This window comes from Suricata suricatta, chromosome 2, assembly GCF_006229205.1.
Source record: "Suricata suricatta isolate VVHF042 chromosome 2, meerkat_22Aug2017_6uvM2_HiC, whole genome shotgun sequence".
Classification (NCBI taxonomy): domain Eukaryota; kingdom Metazoa; phylum Chordata; class Mammalia; order Carnivora; family Herpestidae; genus Suricata; species Suricata suricatta.
In genome coordinates, this window is record NC_043701.1 from 126,079,463 (window position 1) to 126,105,328 (window position 25,866).

Genomic DNA, 25,866 nt, shown 5'->3' on the forward strand with positions numbered 1-25,866 from the left:
ATGCTAAGCGAAATAAGTCAGGCAGAGAAGGAGAGATACCATATGTTTGCACTCATAGGTCTAACAGGAGAACAGGAGAAACCTAATGGAGGACCAGGGGGAGGGGAAGAGGGAAAGAGAGTTGGGGAGAGAGAGGGACGGAAAACTTGAGAGACTACTGAATACCGAAAATGAACTGAGGGTTGAAGGGGTGGGGGGAAGAGGTGGTGGTGATGGAGGCGGGCACTTGTGGGGAAGAGCACTGGGTGTTGTATGGAAACCAATTTGACAATAAACTATTTAAAAATAAAAAACAAAAACCAAAATAAAGTGAAAAAAAATAGTGGGAAAAAACAACTGGTCTTCTCTTTACATGTATTGAACAACCAAAACCAAACATGAAAAACTGCCCAGTTCCAAAAAAAATTAATGCAGAACTTCAAAATAGTTAGTTACCTTGCATAAAAATCTCCTGAACCTTTTGTTCCTTTACCCAGACTTTCACTTCTTCCTGAAGTTGCGGGTTGTCCCTGAGAACTGGGTTTAGGCTGTCTATGTCGTCCTAGAATTATAGATAAAAGGTCCATGTTACGCTGTCCTAACATTAATATTACAAACTCTCCCTCCTATATTTTCTAAGGATTGAAGAAAATTCTAATTGTATGTAAAAACACAAATTCATAAGTTATATAGTCATTAGCAATTACATAATAGCAGAGCATAAGAAATTAACCTGTATAAGATTTGATCCTTGACAACAATCCTAGACAAAATCTGAAATTTACTAATGTGTTTTCGAACTTTAAGTGTGGTCTTAGATAAGTCACATTGTTAAGGGTTTCAGGATGAGAAGCAATATACAAACCAAATAGCATCAGGTCATCTAAGCCTGGTAGCAAAAGAATCAAGTTGAATATTTTAGTGACAATACATATATACATAGATGAATAACCCTCTTCCCACAATGCCTGAAATGTTCCAGTTTTAAACTACAAAAGTCATTATCCACTCTCTTGATTTAAATGCCATCAAATACAGTTCTATTTGAACTCATCTGACCAGTAACTTCACTGCTAAAAGTTATTTTTTCAACCCAGTGTCAAAGCATCCAGGTAATTAAAATTACATTATTGATGGTATTATCCTCATAACAGGGTGGATCTAGACACAGAAACAACCGGTTCTCTCTCCTTGGAGATGTGAATCACACAGTCACATGGTTTCCCACAATCTGTTGGTCCCCCGCTGGACTCTTTGACATTCTGTTCTCTCTCTCTCAAAGCACCTCTGCTGCTCCTGCATTTGAGGTCAGCGGCAGGAGCCCTAGAGTAGAGCTGGGAAGAACAACAAAGCAGCACTGTCAATTGGCGGTCCTTATAAAAGTGGACTGGCAGATCATGGAAACCAGTGAACAGAAGGGAGCGAAGTGAAGGGAATTCTATCTGGTGAATAAAAATAATGTGGCAATTTGGAAAAACCAAAAAGTAGCTGAAGAGTACAAAGAAGGACCCCTAATCAAGCAGGTCATACTTCAGTCTCCTACTCTAAACTTTAAATAAATAAAACTTTTTCTTCTCATCTCATCACTACTTTAAGGGACTATCATGTATGTATTTTTGTATTAACAGTGTGGCAAATACTCTGATATTTCATTTATACCTAGTGAATATCAACTAAGAGGAAGAAATACAGCCCTTCAAAGCTACCAACTATATTACTTGTAAAATAAACTGAAATGTTACTTTACAGAAGGAAATACTAGAGTGAAAAAGTATCATACAAAAATATAGGTAAAACCTGCCATTGATGGGGGTGGGAGGGATGTCCATGACAGGTCTTCTGTTTTGTAAAGAAACTTTCTAGCAATCCTTTTCTCCACACCCTTACAAGAAAGGCACACATACTTGTCCTCTTTATTTTAACAGAAAACACCATGGAAATTTCAGACTCTCAACCTCTTGATGCATACCAGGTGACAGTCTATTCTATTATAACAAAACACAGGAAACATTCTATTTCCCAAGGAAAACCATTACCATTTTCAGATAGCTTTGACAAGTATCAAGTCTTTTAAAGTCTTCCTTACTTTAACTTCCACACACAGATCCAGGCTTAACTCCTTAAAGTTAAACAAGCAACAAGTCTAAACACTTCCCTACCTTAGAGTCCTTCAAAAATGCATTCTGGTTTTGTTTCTGCATCTATGAATCTTCTCTAAACACCTGCCTTTATAACAACCACTCTTCCTTTATTCCAGACATTTAATTGGCAAAAAGATGGGAACTTGTCTAGAAAAAAACCACACAATCACCCGGGTGTCACTGCTGTATAAACTGCTATTAAAAAAACACCTGGGAATACTTCATAGACAGTCATGGATATGGTCTATAAAACCAGTTTCCTGTATTGAAATTTCACGGATTGGGTCATGATCTCACTGTTCACGAGTTCGAGCCCCGCACTGTGCTCTGTGCTGACAGCTCAGAGCCTGAAGCCTGCTTCAGATTCTGTTTCTCCTTCTTTCTCTGTCCTCCCCCCTCACTCACGCTCTGTCTCTCTCTCAAAAATAAACAAACATTAAAAATAAATAATTCATGGTTTAAAACTCCTGGGATTGGGGAGCTAGGCTGGCTCAGTCAGTAGAGCATGTGACTCTTGATCTTGGGGTCGTGAATTCAAGCCTGTTAGGTGTAGAGTTTACTTAAAAAAAAAAAAAACCTACTGGGATATATAATTCATTCAATATTTATTTATATTTTATTTAAACAATAAGATAACAGACTATATTTCCAAGATCATTAAACATACAAAGATCTCAAAAATGACCCATTCATTTTCTAGTGAGAAAAACACACCATTAAAAACTGATAACTTGAATCTATTTACTGAAATGGCCTTATAGAAGATCAAATTTCTATGTATCAACTTTCTCATTTGTAAAGTTGTCACTAATACCTGCCTCTTTCCATGTTAATGTATGTTTTCACAATAAGATTAAAAAAAATCTTAAATATCCAGTATTGAATGACATGTAATACTAAATCAGTTAAAATCCAAGAAATTTATCCCAACATACTGTCTAGTTATGATAGTCATATTGTTTGTTGCTAGAGTACTCCTTTTTGAATTGTGCTAAGTTAAAGGTATTTCTGTTGTAGTTATCATTCCTATTTTAAAGGATAAAGGATCAAATCTTTTAAGAGTCACTAGCAGGTAGCCAAACAAGGTGGGTTTTTCCCCCCATTTATTGACTTGAACAATTTTGTTAAAATGCTAAAAATCAGATACAGTCTGTATGGCAAATTCGCAGAGAACTGAAACTAAGGATCTGTAATTAATACTAATTATTAATAGGGCTATTCAGAACCTTTTGGAATACAACTGCTTAATAAAGAACTTCAGCTGTGCCTTGAGCTTGTATGAAATTTTTTTAAAAATCACACATTACTTCATTTTTCAGAAATTAAGTTACCTTTACACATAATTTTTATTTTGACTAAAATAATATGTATTCTTTAATTTCCCAAAAACAAATCACCCAGAAAGTGAAGCAACAGCACCCTCTGTGAATCTTCTCTCCTCCATAAATTCTATCCAATATATTATTCTACAAATTATAACCACCAGCAAATGACTTAATCAGGTCAACAAGATTTGTTTTACTAGAAGTTTATACAGAAAACATAGTAAAAGTTCTAAACCATGCCTTAAGTGATTAGGTTCTGGGCCTTTACTGTTCACATGTGTGCTGTTCCTCTTTTTTGCAAAGACAGCAGAAGCTTGCTCTAATTAAACATCAGTGGGATACCCTAAAATAAATAACAGCTATCATGATTGTACGTTTCCCATGGTAGATAACACGCTAACATGCCAGGTGCTTTCTGGACAAATCAACTTTTGTAACACTTTTCTGAGACCTAAATTACTATGCCCATTTACATGTTATACCCAGAGAGGTCCAATGGTCACACAATCAGGATATGATGGAGAGACCTAGCATTCTAATCTACTTCTGTAACTCTAGAGAGCTCAGGCTCTTTTCACCTACTCTTTCTCCCCTGAATTAGTACAATGAAAAGGAAGGAATTAGATTGCTTACTAGAACTGCCTTTCAAAATCTGATACATTTCTTCACATTATATGTAAGAAGAAAAAGGCAGCTTTATCTTATGAAGTCAGAATAGGTCAAAAAGAAAGAACTGAAGACAGTCAGGTGGAAGTTATCTTTCTGTAACCCCCTTCACATTAGTTATGGGAAACTCATATGTAGCAACAGTCTAACAGTTATCTAAGAGGGAAGACTGTGGATGTTAAACTCAAGCAGTCTTATAATCAGAAAGCATAAAAGAGAACACATTTTGGCAATATGACTTTCTCATGACCTACAAATTCTGAAATGCTGTATTTCTAGGTAAACACTGCCCTAAAGTACTATCTGAGGTAATAAAAAAAACATTTTTTCATGTGTAGAGCAGAATATGATGGAATCTATTAAAAACGAATGCCTCAAAATAAAAAAATTTTTAAATCAGATTAGAATCAATACTTTGATATTACTGTACTACCCTTATTTTTTAAGCAATTCTTTACTTCATTCCAGTTCAAAGGAAAAATAATAACAATTACAATAGTATAAAAAATAAGATCACAACACTAAGATATTCAGATATGTCTGACTAGTTTTAATAGAAATATTGTAAGTGTTCAAAATATATGTAACAAATTTTCTAAGATAATAAGGAAATGATTTGTCTTACTATAACACAGTTCTCCTTACTGGTTCAACAAATATTTTCTTTATGTCACATACACTCTGAATGTAACTACTGACAGAATAGCCAACAGAGGCTTGAATTAGAGAATTATATACCAGCAGTTAGTTTCTAACTAGGTGACTGAGCTGACTGGCTTAATAATTCTAAAAGATTTGCTCTGCAGTCCAAATTGATGTCTAGAATAGCACTTTCATTTTAGAATACAGTATCACAAACCACGTTCTCTCTCTTTGGACGATTTCTGATACAGAATTACCTAATACCTGCTTTCAAACGGATACTGATATGTGGCTTAGTAATGGAATGATTCCCCCCTGCAAAAAAATCCTTGACCTTTGTAGTAACCTCTTAAATCCCATATTACACAAATTTCCCCATTAAAAAACACTTGATTGTATTTTATAAGAGTTATTCATAAAAGCAACTACCCGTATGTTGAATGTCAGGTAAAGTAACTAAACATTCATTGCCATGTCATTTTTCCACAGTCGTAATTTAAATTCATGCTTCAGCAAAACTACAAATAATTGCTTGTCCTTAGATCCCTGGGGTTGTTAGCCAACAATTAAAGACACAAATGTTAAGCCCACATAGGCCAAGAGTGACATCCACTACTATCACAACCATTCTTGTATAACTCATAAAAGAATTCACTTTGTTAGTAAGGATTTACTGGAACAGGAAATCTTAGTCTGAGAACTACGACAAAGATTTTAAAAAAGAAAAGGCAGAGTTGTCTAAACCATCTGTAGTTTAACTAAATCGATGAATGAAAGCTTCCATATATTTTCATGATTTAAAACAAGGATTGGCAAACTTTTCCTAACATGGCCAAGAGAGTAAAAGTAGATTTGGCTTTGAGGGTCATACCAACTCTAATTTTTATATTTTATGTTTTTATTTTCTTTGTGAGAGAGAAAGAGTGTGTGTGGGGCGGAGGTGCAGAGAGAGAAAGGGAGACACAGAATCTGAAGTAGGCTCCAGGCTCTGAGCTGTCTGCACAGAGCCTGACAGGGGGCTCGAAACTCACAGACTGCGACATCATGACCTGAGGAGAAGTCAGCCACTCAACCAACTGAGCCACCCAGGCATCCCAGAGGATACTATGTGTAATCCAAGTATTCCACTCTGCTACTATATGTAGCACCACAAGCTGCCCAACAATACCATAAACAATACATAAATGAAAGAGTAAGACTGTTTTCTAGTAACTTTATTTACTGGCATTCTGTGAAGCTTGAATTTCACAGAATGTTCAGGTGTCATATTATTCTTCCTTTGGCTCTTTTCCTATTTAAAAATGTAAAAGGTCTAAATGTTTTACCAGCAAAAGAAAAAAAAAAAGAAAACAAAGTAATAGGCCATATAGAAACAGGAGGCTGGATGGATTTGGTATGTGGTGGTAGTCTGACTACCCAGGAATTAAAATAAGAACAAATAAATTACTGGTACAAAGCAAGATTAGAAATTTCTAATGAAGGCAATGTGATTTGGTGGCAAATTGACTGCAAACTCTATTTCCATAAATTGCTAGATTTTACACACACACACACCACATGAAAATAACTCAATGATCAAATCCATTTTTAATATGGAAAAAATATATGGAGGTAAATAATTTTTTAAGGTTTTTACAAATAAATGAAGTTTCCCTGATATATTCCTATGCCATGTTTAGTGTTCCAAATATAATAACCTATCTGGTTTCAGAGTAGAAAAATCAGCCTCTTTGAAAGACAAAGTTTACCTCTCCTAAGTCAATGAGAATTATACTCATTAAATACAAAGATTGGTACCATCCAAATCTGTGGACTTCATAGGAAGGCAAAATAGGTACATGTATTGAAAAATGAAAATTTTCTTAAGGACAGTGTTCCAACATTAATCCTATGCTTCACATGTTTGATTTATTAAGAACACGAAATTTTAAAATTTCTCTACATATATAATGTTAAGACATACAGATTTAAAAGTTTTACATAATTAAAATCCATAGATAATTAAGTTTTGTACATATATATTTTCATAATTCCTGGTTGATTTTGGTAAATTCAGAAGCCTAGAACCCAGACTACGATTTAAACCAAATAAACAGAATTTCTATCTTTCAAAAACAAAATCAAAGGAGCACCTGGGTGGCTCAGTTGGTTGAGTGTCTGACTTCAGCTCAGGTCATGATCTCACAGTATGTGGGTTCAAACCCCACATTGGGATCTGTGTTGACAGCTTGGAACCTGGAGCTTGCTTCAGATTCTGTGTCTTCCCCTCTCTCTGCTCTTCCCCCACTTGTGTGATGGCTCTCTCTCTTTCAAAAATAAACAAACATTAAAAAAAAAAACACCCAAATCATAAAGATTCAAATGGCAGGAAGAGAGAACAGACTAACGTTTTCAATTATCCACACAATTCTTTCTTCACTCATATAATCAAGGAAATAATGTGATTTGTTCATTCTAAATTATTATTATTTGTTCTGAAACCAAAAACTCTAATTTCTATTAATTTCTTAATAGAAATGATGTAAATAGTACAATTAACTTCTACTTTCTTTTTTTAATTTAAAAATAAATGTTTATTTTTGAGAAAGAGAGAGACAGCACACGAGCAGGGTAAAGGCAGAGAGAGGGAGACACAGAATCTGAAGCAGGCTATAGGTTCTGAACTGTCAGCACAGAGCCTGATGCAGGCCTCGAATCCACTGACCTCGAGATAATGACCTGAGCCAAAGTCAGATGCTTAACCAACTGAGCCACCCAGGTGCTCCTAAAATCTGTTATCAATTAATACTACTAGTAGGAAAACAGTTCTGGAAATGGGAGTAACATTCAGAAAGTTTAAATGATGTTTAGGTGTATTTTTATTGGTTAAAAATGATTCTGTTGTATAAAGACAAACAGTAAACTCCAACATTGCAATATTTGGTAACTGTTAAAGATATGTTTCTTAAACAATATTCTCAACTTAGTTTTATTTTATTTAGAAGCATAAACAAAATTAAAACAAATGACTTTTACCCCACACTGATCCAAACAAAACAATTTCAGTCAACAACTTACAGAAAATTAGAAATATTTTGGTGTATTATGTTTCTCAAAACTAACTTTTTTCAGTGAGTATCTTAGTCAGACATTGTGGCCTAAAGACAAGTGATGCCTTCAAGTCATTTAAGACAATATCCAAGCATGTCAATAGGAAGTCATTTTAAGTTGTTCATGCATAAAATGAAAACACCACTGTGGTTTTCTTCCACAATTTTCATGTTTTTAATACCATCCATTTTGCAGCAGCATCACTTAATCATATGAGAATAACAAATCATATGAGATTAACTAATACCCAGAAGGTTCTACGAACTATAGGATCCTAGAGCTAAATGTTTCATCCTTTTCATAAAATAAGAAATGTAAATACAATTGGAGCTTTGAGTTGTATTCACAATGGTAGTTTACAGGACTATAAACATATGAGGTATATATTTTTTAAATCTCTGGTTAGAAGTTAAGATTGAAAACTGAGATGTGCCTGGGTGGTTCAGCCCATTAAGCACCCTACTCAGGTCGTGATCTCACGGTTTGTGAGTTCAAACCCCACATCAGGCTCTGTGTTGATAGCACACAGCCTGCTTCAAATCCTGTCTCCCTCTGTCTCCTTCTCTCTCTGCTTCTTCCCTGATCATGCATGCAGTGCACACTCTTCTCTCTCAAAAATAAATATATGTAGGGGCGCCTGGGTGGCTCAGTATGTTGAGTGTCTGACTTCGGCTCAGGTCATGATTTCATGGTTCGTGGGTTAGAGCCTTGCATCGGGCTCTGTGCTGACAGCTCAGAGCCTGGAGCCTGCTTCAGATACTGTGTTACTCCCTCTCTCTCTGCCCCTCCACCACTCATGCTGTCTTTTCCAGTCTCATAGAAATAAACGTTTAAAAAATACAAAAAATAAAATAAAATAAATATACCTTTAAAAAATGATTGGGGACACCTTTGTGGCTCAATATTAAGCATCTGACGCTTGGTTTCAGCTCAGGTCTTGATCTCACGATTTTGTGAGTTCAAGTCCCACGTTGGGGGTCTGCGCTGACAGCACAGAGTGTGCTTGGGATTCTCTCTCTTTCTCCTTCTCTCTCTGCCCCTCCCCCACTTGTGCTCTGTCTCTCAAAAATGGATAAACATTAAGAATATTAAAAGTAAAAAAAATAGAATAAATATTGAAAACTGTTTTTTTAAATGAAGAGGTAATTTAACTATTTCTATATGGGGGAGACTAACTTAATCTCATTTATATGGTCTCCTAAAGAGATCTAAGGAACATAGATACTAATTGAGAAACAAAACAAAACAAAACAAAACACAGAGGAGTGAGGACCCAAATAGGGATATATACATGGAAAAAAATTCTTTTGTTACTTTTATGTCCTCCAAGGGCTAACTATATGACATTCTGAAAAAGAAAACAATTAGGGCTGAAGAGGAAGAACATGTTACTACATCTTGCCACAAAATTGTCTCCATATACTTCTTAGAGAAATGATCGATTTTCTTCAAATAGTTTACCTGGTATTTTCTGCTGTTACCGAAAAATAATGCTACGTTACTTCTAAAATGTTTCCAAAACATAACTGAATCTATTTTGGTAACTAAATTCTTTTCAACACATTATATGATAAAACAGAAAGTCTTTGAGATTTATTATCATTACTAAAATTATAAGCTTTAGGCAGCATTTTAAATTATAATAACTTAGGAACTACTCAATTCCCTGTATATAAATAAAACATCAATATTTTAAATGTTTATTTTTGAGAGCGAGTACAAGTGGGGGAGGGGCAGAGAGAAGGGGACAGAGTATCTGAACTATCTTTGCACTGACAGCAGTGAGCCCGATATGTGGCTTGAACTCACGAACTGTGAGATTGTTACCTGAGATGAATCGGACACTTGGCCACCCAAGTGTCCCAAAATATCAACATTTTAGAGTCAAGAATGTTGGAGACATTATATATCAATACTAAAAACCTGGAAACACTATGTAAGAGCAAAATGTACATGAATCAGAAATTAGCTGGTATGTATAATTCACTGAACACACTTAACAGGCTACAGTATAGTGTAAACATAACTTATATGCACTGGGAAACCATTAAAATAACTTGACTTGCTTTATTGCAATATTCAGTTTACTGTAGTGGTCTGGAACTGAACCCACAATCTCCATGTGTGCCTGTTTTTACCAAATCTCATGGCTCTGACTTTCAGAAAAGCAATTTTATGAAGTGAGTGAATGTTAAAACAACAACTATATTTGGCCTTCTAAAACAATAACATAATTTATCTTTACCTATAAAACCCGTATGAGGGCACCTGGGTGGCTCGGTTAAGCTTCCTACTCTTGATTTCTTTCAGCGTAGGTCCTGATCTCAGGATTCATGGGAAAGAGCCCAAAGGGCTCTGTGGAGACAGAATGGAGACTGTGTGGGATTCTCTCTTTCCCTCTCTCTGCTCCTCCCCCCATCGCTCTCGCTCTCTCGCTCTCCAAATTAATAAGTAAACATTAAAAACAAAAATCCCTGGGTACCTGGGTGGCTTAGTCAGTTAAGCGTCCAACTCTTGGTTCGGCAGCTCGGGTACTAATCTCACAGGTTGTGGGATCGGCAACCAGGTTGGGTTCCATGTTCACAGCGTGGAGCCTGCTTGGGATATTCTCTCTCTTCCCTTCTCTCTTTGCTCCTAAACCTGCTCCCGCCATCTCTCTCTCAAAATACAGTTTGGGGGAAAAACCTGTATGTAGCTTGATCCTAGAGTTTTAACTGACAGAGGGTAGGGGAACAGGGGAAAAAAGAATCATACTCAAAAATCTACCTTGAAGCTTCCTGCCACTGTAAGCAAAGAACCATTATATCCAAAATTTTAGGAATCTCCCCTTGAAACTTCCCCGTGGTACTATTATATATTTCATTAATAACTAAAAAGGAAATGGTTAAAAATAACTTAAGAGAAGTATATGTTGCCAGAAACTATACAACAGTGAAACGTTCTAGTTCTAGTATGTTTCTAAGGTCTTAATGATTTCCCAATTTTGTACCAACTGAAATATGATAATGTGAACCAACATTCCAATATTATTTTCATTATATAGACTTTCATCACTGAATTAATTTCAGAGTTCATTTACTTTTTACTTAAAAAATATTTCCTCAGTTCAAATATCTGGCAATCTATAATTCTGGTAACTCAGATGTTACTGTAAATGTCATTTAAAGTGAGATATGCTCTAACTACTGTGATCTCTACTTCTGAACATTTTAAATTATGTCCTTCCTTAGCTAATTTTGACACATTCTGATTTGCAAAAGTGACTCTGGCCTGAAGGCTTTCCCCAAGAATTATGAATACAAAAGAAAAGAAGTAAATCCTAAACTGTACATTTAAGAGAATCCCAATTCAGAAAAGGTTGCCAGAGGTTTGGTTAATTCTTTATAGTTAAAAATGTGTCCAATTAATCTGTATAAACTAAAATATGCTGAACTGAGCATTACTGTTTTTCTTTCCTTCTTTTTTTCATTTTTATTTTACTTTTTTTTAAAGTTTTCTTTTTTCACATTTATTTCTTTGACAAACAGAGAGACAGACCATGAGCAGGGGAGGGGCAGAGAGAGAGAAGAGACACAGATTCTGAAGCAGGCTCTAGGCTCTGAGCCCAATGCGGAGCTCGAACCCACAACCATGAGATCATGATCTGAGCCAAAGTCGGATACTCAACCAAGACACCCAGGCGCCCCTACTTTTATCTTTAGTAAACTCTAAGCCCAACATGGGGATCAAACTCACAACCCCAAGATCAAGAGTTCCATACACTACTGACTGAGCCAGCCAGGCACCCTGAGCATTACTGTTTTTCAAACTCTTCACGGCATAATGATAACTTAGTTACTTATCAAATATATTTCTCTAGGTAAAGAGTATAACCATTTCCACTGAAAAAAAAAAAAACACTGCTTATAATATCAATACTCATAAAAACAGGCAAAATAAAATAGAACCAAGCTTCAGACTTCATGTCTAACCACAAAACACACCAGTGAAACAAAATTCACAAAAATAAGAGTATTTTAATAAAATTTACTATCATTATTGGTCTGAATTTATACCCCCGGAATTCAAATACTTCCCCAAAGAATATCCATTTAGGTAAATGGATACAGCTTTAAAAATACTGTATTTTGTCTTAAAAGATCACAAATACAGTCACAATAACATTCTTTTTTCTCATTATTTTTCCAATTAAAAAGAGTAACACAACATTTTCAAGAACCATTACTTTCCTAAATTATTCTATTTTTTTTTTTGATATAGAGACGGAGCACGAGAGGGGGAGGGGCAGAGAGAGGAGACACAGAACCGGAAGCAGGCTCCAGGCTCTGAGCTGTCAGCACAGAGCCTGACGTGGGGCTCAAACCCACAAACGTGAGATCTGACGTGAGCTGAAGTCAGAGGCTTAACCAACTGAGCCACCCAGGCGCCCCTCCTAAATTATTCTAAAGATTAATGGCAGAGGAGCACCTGGAAGGCTCAGGTGGTTGAGCATGTGACTTCAGCTCAGGTTGTGGGTTTGAACCCTACATTGGGCTCTGTTCTGACAGAGCTGGAGCCTGCTTTGGATTCTGAGTCTCCCTCACTCTCAAAAATAAACATTAAAATAATTGTTTAAAAATATACATAAACTCTGAAAAAACTTTTATTTCACTATTATTCAAGAAACAAAATTTAAATATATTCTAATACTCTGGCTGATCGATTGTGAAAGTTAAAAAAATTTGACACTGGGGTTAGCAAAATTAAGGCATACCTATACACTAATCATAGGAGACACAAAAACCAACTTTTCTGAAAGGCAGTTTGACTTTACATCCTATTCTGAGACAATAGTTGTTTCTATAATTCAAATTGGCTTGTGGGGACTTGGAAAAAAATAAGTGAATGACGTTAGTATATAACACAGAAGTAATGCTGGTTCAAATGCCTTTTTTTTTTTTTGCACTACCTACTATGAAGTAGCTGACTGCTAAGTACACAAATAAGCTGAACATAGTACTAGACACAATATTCTTCCATTTCACTTTCTTCTCTTAGTTTCTAATGTGACTATATGCTAAATTATAAGTTCATATTGATTAGATTGCCCCAGTCTTCTTTTGCTTTTGATTCCCTACTTCAGCAATATTAATTCTTCCTTACACATTCTTATTTTTCAAGGAACCTTCCCCTTCTTCTTAAACACAAAGTACTATATTTAACTAACCTTATTAGAAATAAACTGTTACAAGGGTGATGGATGCCTCAGTAGGTTGTATCCCATCTCTGATTTCAACTGAGGTCATGATCTCATGGTTTGTGAGGTCAAGCCCCGTCAGGCTCTGGTGACAGTGAGGAACCTGCTTAGGATTCTTTCTCACCTGCTCTCTCTCTGCACCTTCCCTGCTGGTGTGCATGTACTCTTTCTCTCTCAAAATAAATAAACAAACATTTAAAAAGAAATAAAATGTTATCAGATTACTGCTTAGGTTTGTACTCATTAAAAATCTGCATAAGCTTTAAACAACCTACTCTAACACCATTTTCCCCCAATCCTTGTCATTGTGGTTTGAGATTTTGTAAACCATGAGGTCATTCATACAGACTCACTCTTCCACACAGTTAACTTTAGAAGAATCTAAGAAAATAAGCGAACAAATAAAATAGCACATGGACAAGAAAAGTCTCTATGTTTTAAAATAAAAAAATTTTTTTAGTTGATCAGATACCAATACAATTAAAACAATACAACTAATAAAAATGATTCTATAGACATATACTTAGTGTCAGGGAAAGAAGTTCATGACATAGGAAGAGAAAAACATTACAGAATTAGTGTAATATGTTTCATTACTATCAAAATCTATTAGGATACTTTTTTAAAGATTTATTTTGAGAGAAAGATAAAGAGCAAGTGGGAGGAACAGAGAAAGAAGGAGACAGAATCTCAAGTAGGCTCTGCATTTACCATGCAGACCTTGATATGGGGCTTGAACCCACAAACTGTGAGATCATGACCTGAGCCAAAATCAAGAGTTGGATTGTTTAACTGACTGAGCCATCCAGGTGCCAATATTATAAGACTCTTGATTTCACGGTTGGAAGTTCGAGCCCCACACTGGGTATAAGAGTGCTTAAAAATAAAATTAAAAAAAAATATAGGGGTGCCAGGGTGGCTCAGTCGGTTAAGCGGCCGACTTCGGCTCAGGTCACGATCTCATGGCTTGTGAGTTCGAACCCCACATCAGGCTCCGTGCTGACAGCTCAGAGCCTGGAGCCTGCTTCAGATTCTGTGTCTTCCTCTATCTCTGACCCTCTCCCGCTCATGCTCTGTTTCTTTCTGTCTCAATAATAAAATAAAACATTAATATATATATGTATAATGATAAAAAGAAATTAATTTAAAAATGCAAAAGAATGTCAACAATTTGCTCATATTAAGAATTTCCTTTGTCATACATTAAAGTTCCAACTGAAGAAACTTAGTTACAAAAACAAATACAATACAATCTGATAGTTAAGTACATGAGTATATTCCAAGGAAACTAAGCTAGTACAGTTTTGTTGATATTGATACACTTAAAAATACTCTGCATTTTTTAATATCCTGGTTATGATAAAACTTCTTAGATAATTTTTTAAAATTACTAAAAACAGAAGAAACTTAAAAACACTGCTATTTAAAATCTGTTACTGGGCATCTGAGTGGCTCAGTCAGTAGAGTGTCCAACTTTAGTTCAGGTCATGATCACACAGCCTGTGGGTTCGAGCCCCACATCTGGCTTTGCACTTAAAGTGCTTTGGATTCTCTTTCTTCCACTCTCTCTGCCCCTTTCCTGCTTGCACTCTCTCTCAAAATAAATCTAAAACTTTAAAAATAAAATTTGTTACTAAAAACAAGAGTTAAAGGCCTAAAAAAAGAATGGGTTATTTAATGAAATTCTATTAATAAGTCACTGATTATACCAAATACGGTTCAACTGCAGGTCTTACAAAAACAATAAAAATAAAAACCTTTAATTCGTAATATATTTTTGAGAAATATTAAGTCATAAAATTCAAATTTCACTAAGCTAGAGGAAATATTTTCCCCCCACTAATTGAGAGGCTGTGGTATAAAAAGAAACACTTTGCAATGCCTTTGGTGAATGTTCAAGGGGGAAAAACAAGAACACACACACAAATAAATGACTTTTTAGGTAATTTAGGTAATTTAGAAAGCACCCATGTAAAATAAATACTTTCTATTCATTGTAAAAAACTGGATATGGCGTTTCAGATCCTGTGCTAGAGAATTAAATGCCTATTTTAAGTATTTAGCCAACATACCAATTTAAGAAAACCCATACAATGAAAACAAAACTCAAATTCCTCAGTTCCCAATTATTCATAGAAAGATTACTTATTTTATGTACCCTGAGCCATAAAAAGTTCATCTCTATGTGGCTCCTCCTGAAAAAAGCACCTCCTATAATAGGTTTTGTAGCTTAACTCAAATTTAAGCAAAATGAAGATAGTATGAGCCATACCTGTTACCTTCCAAAACATTACAAAATCAGAATTTAAAGTCTCCTGGACTACTGGCATTACCACTCTTCAATCATCCTAGCTGAGTAGCATCCTTAGGTTCAGTATAACTTAACTATATTCTAAATTAACTGTATGACTTATGGGACAAATCTATTTTCAACCTTTAAGAGTAAGCATATTTACTTGTCTATATAAACAATAAAAACATTTAAATAACAGAACTGACAGAAATGTTAATTTCATGTAAATATAATAACCCCTTTGCTAGTTTGACATGCTCTCCATTTTACAGATGAGGAAACATATTCAGAGATTAGGTAATTTGTGCCTAATCATATGGCTGGAAGGCAAATTCAGCAAGGATTTAGGTAATGTCAAAGCTCTTCTCACTTAACCTTTTCCCAAACCATCTACTTGAAGAATGAAAATTCTGAATGCTCTCTGCTGGGTTTCCAATAATTTTCTTATTGTATTAGTAATATAATCACAAAAAGTGAAAGCCCAATGAACCAAATTATTTATTTTAAATACAGAAAACTGTTTGCTAAATTAAAATTAGTTCATAGGAATATGATATTATAAGACTTGGAATGGATATCACAGACAACAAAATACAGAATACGGTTTACCAGATATAATTAATCAAACCATCAAAAAGGATTTAGAACAGGACATACTATATTAATATACATGTCCTATTACAGCAAATCGTAAGAAAATGACTACATATCTTGCCTCAATTTGTTCAATTATATCGATGTTAAAAAAAGCTAACTAGATTATTTTTATTATATTAATTAAAAGGTACACCTGGCTGGCTCAGTTGGTGGAGCATGTGCTGTTAGATCTCAGGGTTATGGGCTCAGCCCCACAATGGGTGTGGATTACGTAAAAATAAAATCTAAAAAACTAAATACCATTTGGGTTTCTCTGCTAGTCTTCCAGCTGAAATGAACCATTCAAAGAAATATTCTCTTGCCTAAATTTTATGCAGACCTGCAATATTTCTGCATTTTTAACTACAACTTGCTAAGTGTCACTGGTGTAAGGTCTGCTCAGAATTACTACAGAGCAAAAATCAGAATAACAATTAAGTAAAACTTTTAAAACCACTTGAAGGAAAATGTGTTTCCCTCTAAAGCCACATGTTAATATTCTTTGTGATAACTTTAATAATAGTTTTGAACTTTTTATGGCAGTTCAAAAGTTTGGAAGGCAATTTTTCTTTCAAGCTATTTATCAGCATGGTTTTAACACAGTTGAGTCATCATGAGTTCAACCTACTGAGTCACCTGCTTACAGCATCTGCCAACCACAATTTACTAACTGCAGCTTCCTCAAACTTACAACTGAACAAACTCAGGAAGGCCTAGGAACTGTTTAATGTTTTCCAAAGTAGCAACTGAAAATACTTGTTCAGAATAGCCCCTGTTTTAAAAAATGAGGCAGGGGTGCCTGGGTGGCTCAGTTGGTTAAGCATCCGACTTTGGCTCAGGTCATGATCTTGTGGTTTGTGGGTTCAAGCCCCGCGTCGGGCTCTGTGCTGACAGCTCAGAGCCTAGAGCCTGTTTCAGATTCTGTGTCCCCCTCTCTCTCTGACCCTCCCCTGCTCACGCTGTCTCTCTCTGTCTCTCAAAAATAAATAAAAAACATTAAAAAAAAATGAGGCAAAAAAAACCACCAACTTCCTTGCTCTGAAGGAGTACTCCACCTATGGTAGTTACTCTATCTTTACTCCCCCTTCCTGGTAGGAGAGGGAGTTCACCTTAAGGAGGAAAAAATTATATGTTGACTTAATTATTTAAACAAGTATTCTACTAAAAATAATTCCTAGGTGCCAATTAATTCTGAGCTGGAGTATACATACAATTGTGCCAATAAGTATCCTGATTGTACACGGTGAACATTTACTTTAGTAAAATATTTAAAAAAGGATAAAATTCAAGTACAATTTCAAAATTAGTTATCACACCACATAACTACTTGGGGCTGACTTTCACTATTTTCAATTTCCACTATTTCCAGTTATGGAGATGATAAAACTATGAACTTGAAGAACTACTGTACTATACTCCTCAGAAATCCAGTGCCAACTGGTATAATCAACAAATCTTTTACCTTAACAGACTTAGATCTTTCAAGTGACTTACCTTTTATCATAGGAACCTATTTAAATCTATCTGTTCTCTTCATTATGATCTAGTAGAGTAAATGCAAATATATGAGAAATGTGTTGTTATTCAGAACAAAGGAGTTAAAACTGTAACGCCTAGATATCATAACACAAGAACATCTTAATTACCTAGCACTGTTAAGGAAGACAGTATGGCACCACATACTTCACAATCTTTAGCAATCATTGTTTTGCTATTCCTAAAAGAAGTTTAGCTCATCTAAAAATCTAATCAGAAAAGGAAAGAGAACATAAACTGAACAAGGTGTGTTAAACACTAATATGGTTTGTCTAAAAAGGGAAGTTTTAAAAGGTAACTTAGAGAAATAAGAAATTTTTATCAAAATACTACTAATTCTGAATGAAAGCATTTCTATAGTTCCTTCACTAAGTAGCATATTAAATACAATTTAAGCTTTTTATCAATATTCATGGTTATCGCCGTCATTGATTATTCTGTCATAATTCTTACCTGATGTAAAGTTATCAAAGCATTCTAAAAAGACAAAATTTGAGTTGTAACTGTTTTCATTATGATCTAGTAACCTCTTATGCTATTAAGTTCCCAATCTACCATCATCCCATGTTAAAATTTATCCTTTTGGCTTCTCCTATTCTGTGGTAGAGGAAATCAGAATAGGCAGCTTGCTGGAATATTGAAATAGTTTCTGAGTGTGGGACTAACAAGCTCCCTATGAGTAAAATATATTAGGAATATATTTCATTCAATGAGATTTTGAACACCAGTTGTCTATTACTGTGTGAGGAGATTGGCAACACATATATGAATTTAGGGCCTTGAGGATCTTAACAGTCTGTGGAACAGGGACTAACACAATTCACTGCAATACAGGTTAAAGAGAATTTTACATATGCTACAGAGGCAAGACAAAGATAATGGGGAAGAATCTAGTAGAGGATCTAGTTGAGAAAGGTATCACAGAAGAGGAGTTATTTGAGTTGGGACTTAAGAAAAGCATGGACACCTACAACTTCAACAGTTTGAGCTAGAACTTCAAAAATTCAAGGACACCTGCCAGGCTCTGGGAGATCAGAAAAGGACTTTCAAAAAGAAGAAAATGCAGGTGCAAGCATATAGATGAAACTGCATGGCCTATGTGGAGAAGACTAAGTACACTGGTATGGACTAAGAGAGGAGATTAGGTGAGTAGGAAGACTGAAGGACCGTATTTGGAGAGCTCTGTAATAGTCTAGCAAGGCAAGAAAGCCTGACAATTAAGATGAGGACAGGATGGACAAGTGATGCTAAGAAGGTAGAATCAACAATATTTGAAGGCCAATAAATAAGGGCAAATGAAGAACATAAAACATTCCCATGTGTCTATTTGAGTGACAAAACAACGTAGATATGGTCATGCCATTACCCAGGATACAGCAGGACTGGGAAGAATGACAAGATCTGAGTGCTAAAATATAGTAGAATATATGGGTTTTACCTGCTCAATGACATCTACTGAGACCACTATTTCACTACTTATTCATTTATAAATATGTATTATTTATAAATAATTCTTTTAATACTAATACTGTTTAAGATAATTAATTGAATAAAAATTATAATATATATATTTTATCATTCCTGATGTTGGCGAAAACTTGTAACAATTTAGAATGTCAACTACTATGAATTAGAATCAAATATATATATAAATACCTTCTCATTTACATACGTATACACAAACATTCAGGGATGAAAATAATGATATATGGTATTTGCTTTAAAATAATACATGAGAAAAAATATAAAAAATAAAATAATACATGAGGAGGGGTGCCTGGCTGACTCAGTCAATAGAGCATGACTCTTGATCTCAGGGTTATAAGTTTGAGCCCCATGTTGGATGTAAAGATTACTTTAAAAAATAAAATCTTTTTTTTTTTTTGTTTTTGAGTGAGTAAGTGAGTGAGAGAGGGAGAGAGAGCATGAGCAGGAGAAAGGAAGAGAGAAGTTTAAGCAGGCTCCATACTCAGCATGGAGCCAAACGTGGGGCTGGATCCAATGAGCCTGTCTGGGATCATGACCTGAGCAGAAATCAAGAGTCAGACAATAGACTGAGCCACCCAGATAGACCCCCAAAATAAAATCTTTAAAAAAAAAAAAGAAATACATGAGGAGCAGTAAGAAGAAACAATTTTGGCCATGAATTGGTAATTGTTAAAAGTGGATGACAGGTACATGAGAATTCATTTTACTCTTCTATTTCTGTATGTTTTAAATTATCTGAGAAAAAAAGGTTTTATCAAATCATACTTCTACTCAAAACTCTCCAAATGCTTCCACTTTAGTTTTAATAAGAACAAAAAACAAAGTATAACAGCCTACAAAACCCTACTTAATCTAGCTTTCTTATTTCATTTCCTACTTATCTCTTTATAGTTGTCTTCTTGCTTTTCTATGAATGCTTTCATTTTAGAATCTTTCTATTTTTCTGTTCCAGCTAACACTTCCTATCGGGTTTTCTTTTCCTCCATAGCACTTACAGTCTCCTAATACACTAAAACAGTTACTTTACTTGCTATCTCTTCTCACTATAAGGTAAGCTATATGAACGCAGGAAAATTTTTTTGTTTTGTTCATGGTTGCACCTTAACTACCAGAAATAGTGCCTGGGACACAGCAGGTACCCAGTAAATATTTGCAAAACTGAATCAATTACAGAAAAGGGGAGCATATCTCTGATAGGACAAAAAAGGAGGTAAATAAGAAAAGGTGCAAAAACAGGTTTGAGGACAGGAAGTTAAGGGGGTCCCTGCTTTTAACCTACATTTCCACTGTGCTGCAGGAGAAAGGTCTTCTATTAAGAGAAAAGGAGGAAGCTAAGTAGAATGGTGATAATCTAAAATAACTGTTTTAGGGAATGCAAACGCAAGGAGCATAGAATAGGATGCCAACTGGTGCCAAAGGATCAGCTGAGATCAGAGACAATACAGTGATACCAAAATACATGGGTGTAATTTTCTCCTGCTTTTAAGGCTTAAAAGCTTTTGATTTGGGACAAGGCTTTCCAAGAGAATTTTCTGTAATAATGGAAATGTTACATATTTGTATTGTCCTACATATGGCTGAGTACTTGAAATCTGGTCTAACAGATGAAATTTTAAATTTATTTTTACTTAATTTAAATTTAAATAGCCACACGTGACTACTGGCTATCAATAATGGGTAGTGCATTTTTATGGTGTAGAAATGGAGAAAGTAAATGGTAGGACTGTTCTAGGATAGGAAATTAAAAGGCAGATGTAGCAGAAAGACAAAAAACATAAGGGAGTTAAAGTGCTGGTAAGAATGGATAAAGTAATATAACAGGAGAAGTATCTTGGCTGGAAAAAAAATGAAAAGAAAACTCGAAGGGGCATCTGGGTGACTCAGTTAAGGATCAAACTCTTGATTACTCAGGTCATAGGATCGATCCCAAGGTCATGGGATCAAGTACTGTGTTGGAGCATCCTTGGGATTCTCTTTCTCCCTCTCTCTCTGCCCTCCTTGCTCATGCTCTCTCTCTCAAAATAAATTAAGTATTAAAAGGGAAAACTGGGAGAATACAGAAAATTCTCCAAATATATGACTCACTGGTAAAGTTGTAAAGTCTGTGAATGAGATTAAGTTACTTCTTTTTTTCCCCCCCAAAACCTTTTTTGATGTTTATTCATTTTTGAGAGACAGAGAAACAGAGTGCAAGCAGGGGAAGGGACAGAGAGAGAGGGAGATACAGAATCCAAAGCAGGCTCCAGGCTCTGAGCTGTCAGCACACAGCCCAACGAGGGAATTGAACTTACAAACCACAAGATCATGACCTGAGTGGAAGTGGCACTTAACTGACTAAGCCACCCAGGCACACCCCAAAGTTACTTCTTCTAGTGGGTCTCTTGAAAGTACACATAGCATGAACTGGGATTTACCCAGCCAGATCTATTTATTTTTGAACTTCTACCATATTTATTCTCTTTATCACCAATTTTATAGGGCATAATGTTCTTCCTTATACACTATCTCAGAGACAATGGCTCTGAGGCCATTATTATGAGGCAGATATTACATATCTAATTTCATATATGAAAAATAAATTCTTAAGTAGCTACATGCCTTGCCCAACATTTCACAATTAGAAGCAGAGTTGGGATCTAAGTCAAAATTCGTCTGTTGTTCTACTAGCAAATTCTGATACTTTAATAGATGTAAATTTTTTCCTCCACCTCAAAGAGCCAAAATTCCCTAATAAGATACATTTTATATATGTGTATATATGCAAATGACTAAATTATCTTAAAAACAGAATTTCAAAACTTTGGCAACTTATTATTTAACTGTTGTATGCTGATTTTCCTTCTTTATTTTTAAATCTGATCACTGTAAACTATTATTGGCACTAGGGTGTCTGGGTGGCTCAGTCAGTTAGGCCTCTGACTTCAGCTAATGGCATGATCTCATAGTCTGTGAGTTCGAGTCCCAAACTGGGCAGCACAGAGCCTACTTAGAATCGTGTCTCCCTCTCCTTGTGCCCCTCCCTCTCTCTTTCTCAAAAAAAAAAAAAAAAAAAAAAAAAAAGGGCACTAAATCAGATACAGTAATGACCATGGAATTTAAGGGCAAAATGTAGAGTTACCCAAGTTGTGCCATGATTCAAATTCATAAAAAATTTTAGGACTAATATGTATACTTATGCCTACGTGTAGAACAAGACATTTTGGAAGTGATCAAACCAATAAAAACAAACCAGTAGTTCTGTCTGCTTCTTTACAACACTGGTAGTGAAGACCATTAATTAACTACACCCTTGGCCAAAAGCAGAGTCTTATAATCCTTCGTAACACAAACATGCTATTTAGATGATACCAACTAATGCCAAGTTTGCTTGACTGACATAATGTATAAACATAATAATAAACTTTAAGAAAAATTCTCAACAATGAACTTTGGAAGGAATCATTAATATGTGATAGAGCTGAATTCTTTGAAAATAGAAGTGGATGTGAGAGAAACAAGATTTAAAAACTATCCTTCTGAGATGCTCTAGGTATTGTGTTTTTAAAGTCCACATACTGGATAATGCCTTAAAGATCTGTAAGTTTGAAGTCTATATATACATGGAAGAGGCTTTATCTATCCGGATTTTTTTATTCGTCCCTGTTACACAGAATTTTTCTATTTCCAGACATCACTATTCCATGAATGGCAGTGGAAAGAGGGGTTATTAATTGGTAAGAATATCATGCTATTCCCAGGTAGGGCACCTGACACCCAGGCAAAGAACATCTACAAAAACTGGATTTTTTAAATTTGTTACTATAGGTAACCCTATTTAAGTACAAATCTGATAGAAAAATATGACCCATTTATGATTAAATGATCAAATGACTTGGTATAAAGGTCTCAGAGAATGTGAGTGATATACGAATCTGATCTATAATGAAACTGGATTGGTAGGGAACCACTGATAGCCGTGAGAAAATATCACACTATAGAGACTCAAGAAGCAGAACTATGGTAACCTTCAGAAAGAAATGACAGAGGGCACCTGGGTGGCTCAGTTGACTAAGCATCTAAGTTTGGCTGAGGTCATGATCTCAAGGCTCCTGAGTCTGAGCCCTGTGTGGGGCCCTGTGCTGACAGCTCAGAGCCTGTGGCCTGCTTCAGATTCTGTGTCTCTCTCTCTCTCTGCCCCTCCTCCACTCACGCTCTGTCACTCAAAAATAAACATTAAAAAAAAAAGAAAGAAAAAAAAGGAATGATGACAGATACTTTCTTCTCACATTTAGGGTGTTAAGCTACTGGTAAGCCACTGTCTGCAGACCACTTCTTAATTTCTTTATTTACATCCTAATAGCTCAAAATGAAGAGGGAAGGAAATGTGTGAGGATGTTTTTCTTCTATTAGCCTAACAGAGATGTTAAAAACACATAATTGTACCAAAGCAAGAGATGCCTACCATCCTACAATGCATTACAAAGCAAAGAATCAAATACCATTCATACCTGTGACAGTGAATATTGTGTGTTACTTTGGCTAAACTATGGTGCCCAGCTGTTTGGTCAAACATCAGTCTAGAGGTTGCTGAAGTTATTTTTCAAATGTGATTAATGTTTCAATCTGTAGAATTTGAAAAAAGCATATTACCCTCCATAATATGTGTGGGCCTAGTCCAATCACTTGAAAACCTTATAAAAAGAATGAGGTTCTCCAAAGAGGAAAGAATTCTGCCTCCATACTGCCTTTAGATTCAAAATCAACTCTTGCCAGAATTTCCAGACTGCTGGCCTGCCCTGTGGATTTCAGACTTGTCAGACCCCACAATTAACATGAGTCAATTCCTTAGAACTCCTTCCTCTACATCCTTTCTCTATACACATTTGGGGTGTGTGTGTGTGTGTGTGTGTGTGTGTGTGTGTGTGTGTGTGTGTGTGGTTTTGTTTTGTTAGAGAATCCTGATAGAGTAGTCTATTATGAAACACTATTAGCTTTCCTTATCTCTTTCCCATCTTCTAAACCCTCGTCTTCTGAGAAAAAAATAAAACCAATAAAAAGAAACAGGCAAATATCTGGTATTACTGAATCCACTGATTCCACAGCACAGACACTATGAATATGCCTCAATTTTAGAACCTTCAGGATATAGCTATAATTATGTCTCTCCCTCTGACTTGAAAGAGAACAAAGTATTTTATCTGTCTTAAATTCCTAGTACTAGCAAAGTGACTGGCACACAGCAATAAATGAATGACTATATCTTAAGACTGATTAGGTACTTCAGAAAACTTCACCAGTTAAGCAGAATAGTTTATTTTAATTATAACTTATCTTTAGGGTTAACAATCAATTGGACAAATTAAGCAGTTGTAGAAAAGTGAAAAAAAGTGGTAACTCCAAGTAATCAACAGTGTGTACTAGTTTTAAGGACAGACATATAGACTAAGGAAATAGAATACAGAGTCCAGAAATAAAATTTTAGAGTAAATGGTCAACAAGGGTGCTAAGACTCTTCGATGGGAAAAAGACCATTCTTTTCAGCAAATGGTGCTGGGAAACTTGGATATCCACATGCAAAAGAAAGCTGCACCTTTACCTTATGTCCTATAAAAAAATTAATTATGAATGAGTCAAAATCTAATGTAAAAAGTAAACCTCAAAATTCTTAGGAGAAATTTGTTTTGATGTTGGAATTGGTGAACATTTCTTGGATAAAACAGTAAAAGCATATGCAACAGAACAAATAAATAGACAAATGGGCTTCATCAAAATTAAAAACTTCATACATCAAAGAACACTACTGACAGAGAAAAAACAAGGCAAATAATGGGAGAAAACATTTACAAAGAGTCTATATCTGATAAGGGATTAATAAAACTCCTGGACTCAACAGCAAACCAGCAACTCTATTCAAAAAATTGGCAAAGAACTTCATACCCATTAGGATAGCTTTTAAGAGGGCCACCTGGGTGGCTCGGTCTTTAAGCATCTGACTTCAGCTGAAGTCATGATATCATGGTTCATGTGTTTGAGTCCCGCACTGGGGCACTGTTAGTGCAAAGCCTGCTTGGGATTCTGTTCCTCCACCCTCAAAGTAAATAAATATACTTAAAAAATTAAAAAGTAAAAAGTAATCTCTACATGTAACATAAGGTTCAAAATCACAGCCCCAAGATCAATAGATAGTCACATGCTCTGATCACTGAGCCAGCCAGAAGCCCCAAGGACTCCAGGATACCTGTATGCAAAAGAGAAAACTAAGCATCTGAGAAAACAGGGAGAGTGCAAAGTATCTTAAATAGCTCTTTGGACTTCCTGTCTATGGAAGATGAGTCTGAAAATGATACACAGATCTGGAGTAAAACTAAATGCCAGTGTTTGAAAAGTGTAGGGAAATTGTGCAGGCAATAAAATTGAGAAAAATTTTAATCTTATATATACGAAGGATGTCAACTCTAATAAAAACAGTGAAGTGCCAAACAAAGAAAGATGATCACTAGTTGTGTGAACCTAGATGCCAAGTCACAAATTCCTTAAACATCACTTTCTTTGCCTATAAAAACTGCTACCATATATTCTCTCCCTTCCTTATAATTCTTCCATCTTTCCCTTTCAGACTTTCATTCTCCTATACTCTATCTTTACTTTTACAAAGAAACACAAATATTAGATCTAAAAGATCTTGCTGGGGGTGGAGGGGGCAGGTGGGCAAACTGACAATGACACACACAAGTCACATGGAAACTACTATAATGAGAAGCAAAACCTATGAGTAAGCAGAAGAAACCTGTCTGCAGAAAGGACACTGAAGAAGAGGGGAAGAAGGAATATGTGACTTGAGTTCCTGACTTTCTA

The 25,866-nt window shown here is 35.5% G+C and overlaps 1 protein-coding gene across 7 annotated transcripts in view; it reads right to left on the reverse strand.

The window, feature by feature from the left end:
• JMJD1C (jumonji domain containing 1C) overlaps positions 1 to 25,866 on the reverse strand; it is a 253,319-nt gene that overhangs the window by 44,307 nt on the left and 183,146 nt on the right. For all 7 annotated transcript variants that reach the window (XM_029931752.1, XM_029931751.1, XM_029931750.1 and 4 more), the window contains exon 4: positions 436 to 541. In XM_029931752.1, coding sequence (XP_029787612.1) covers positions 436 to 541 — 106 coding nt within the window. The remainder of the gene's footprint in view (positions 1 to 435; positions 542 to 25,866) is intronic.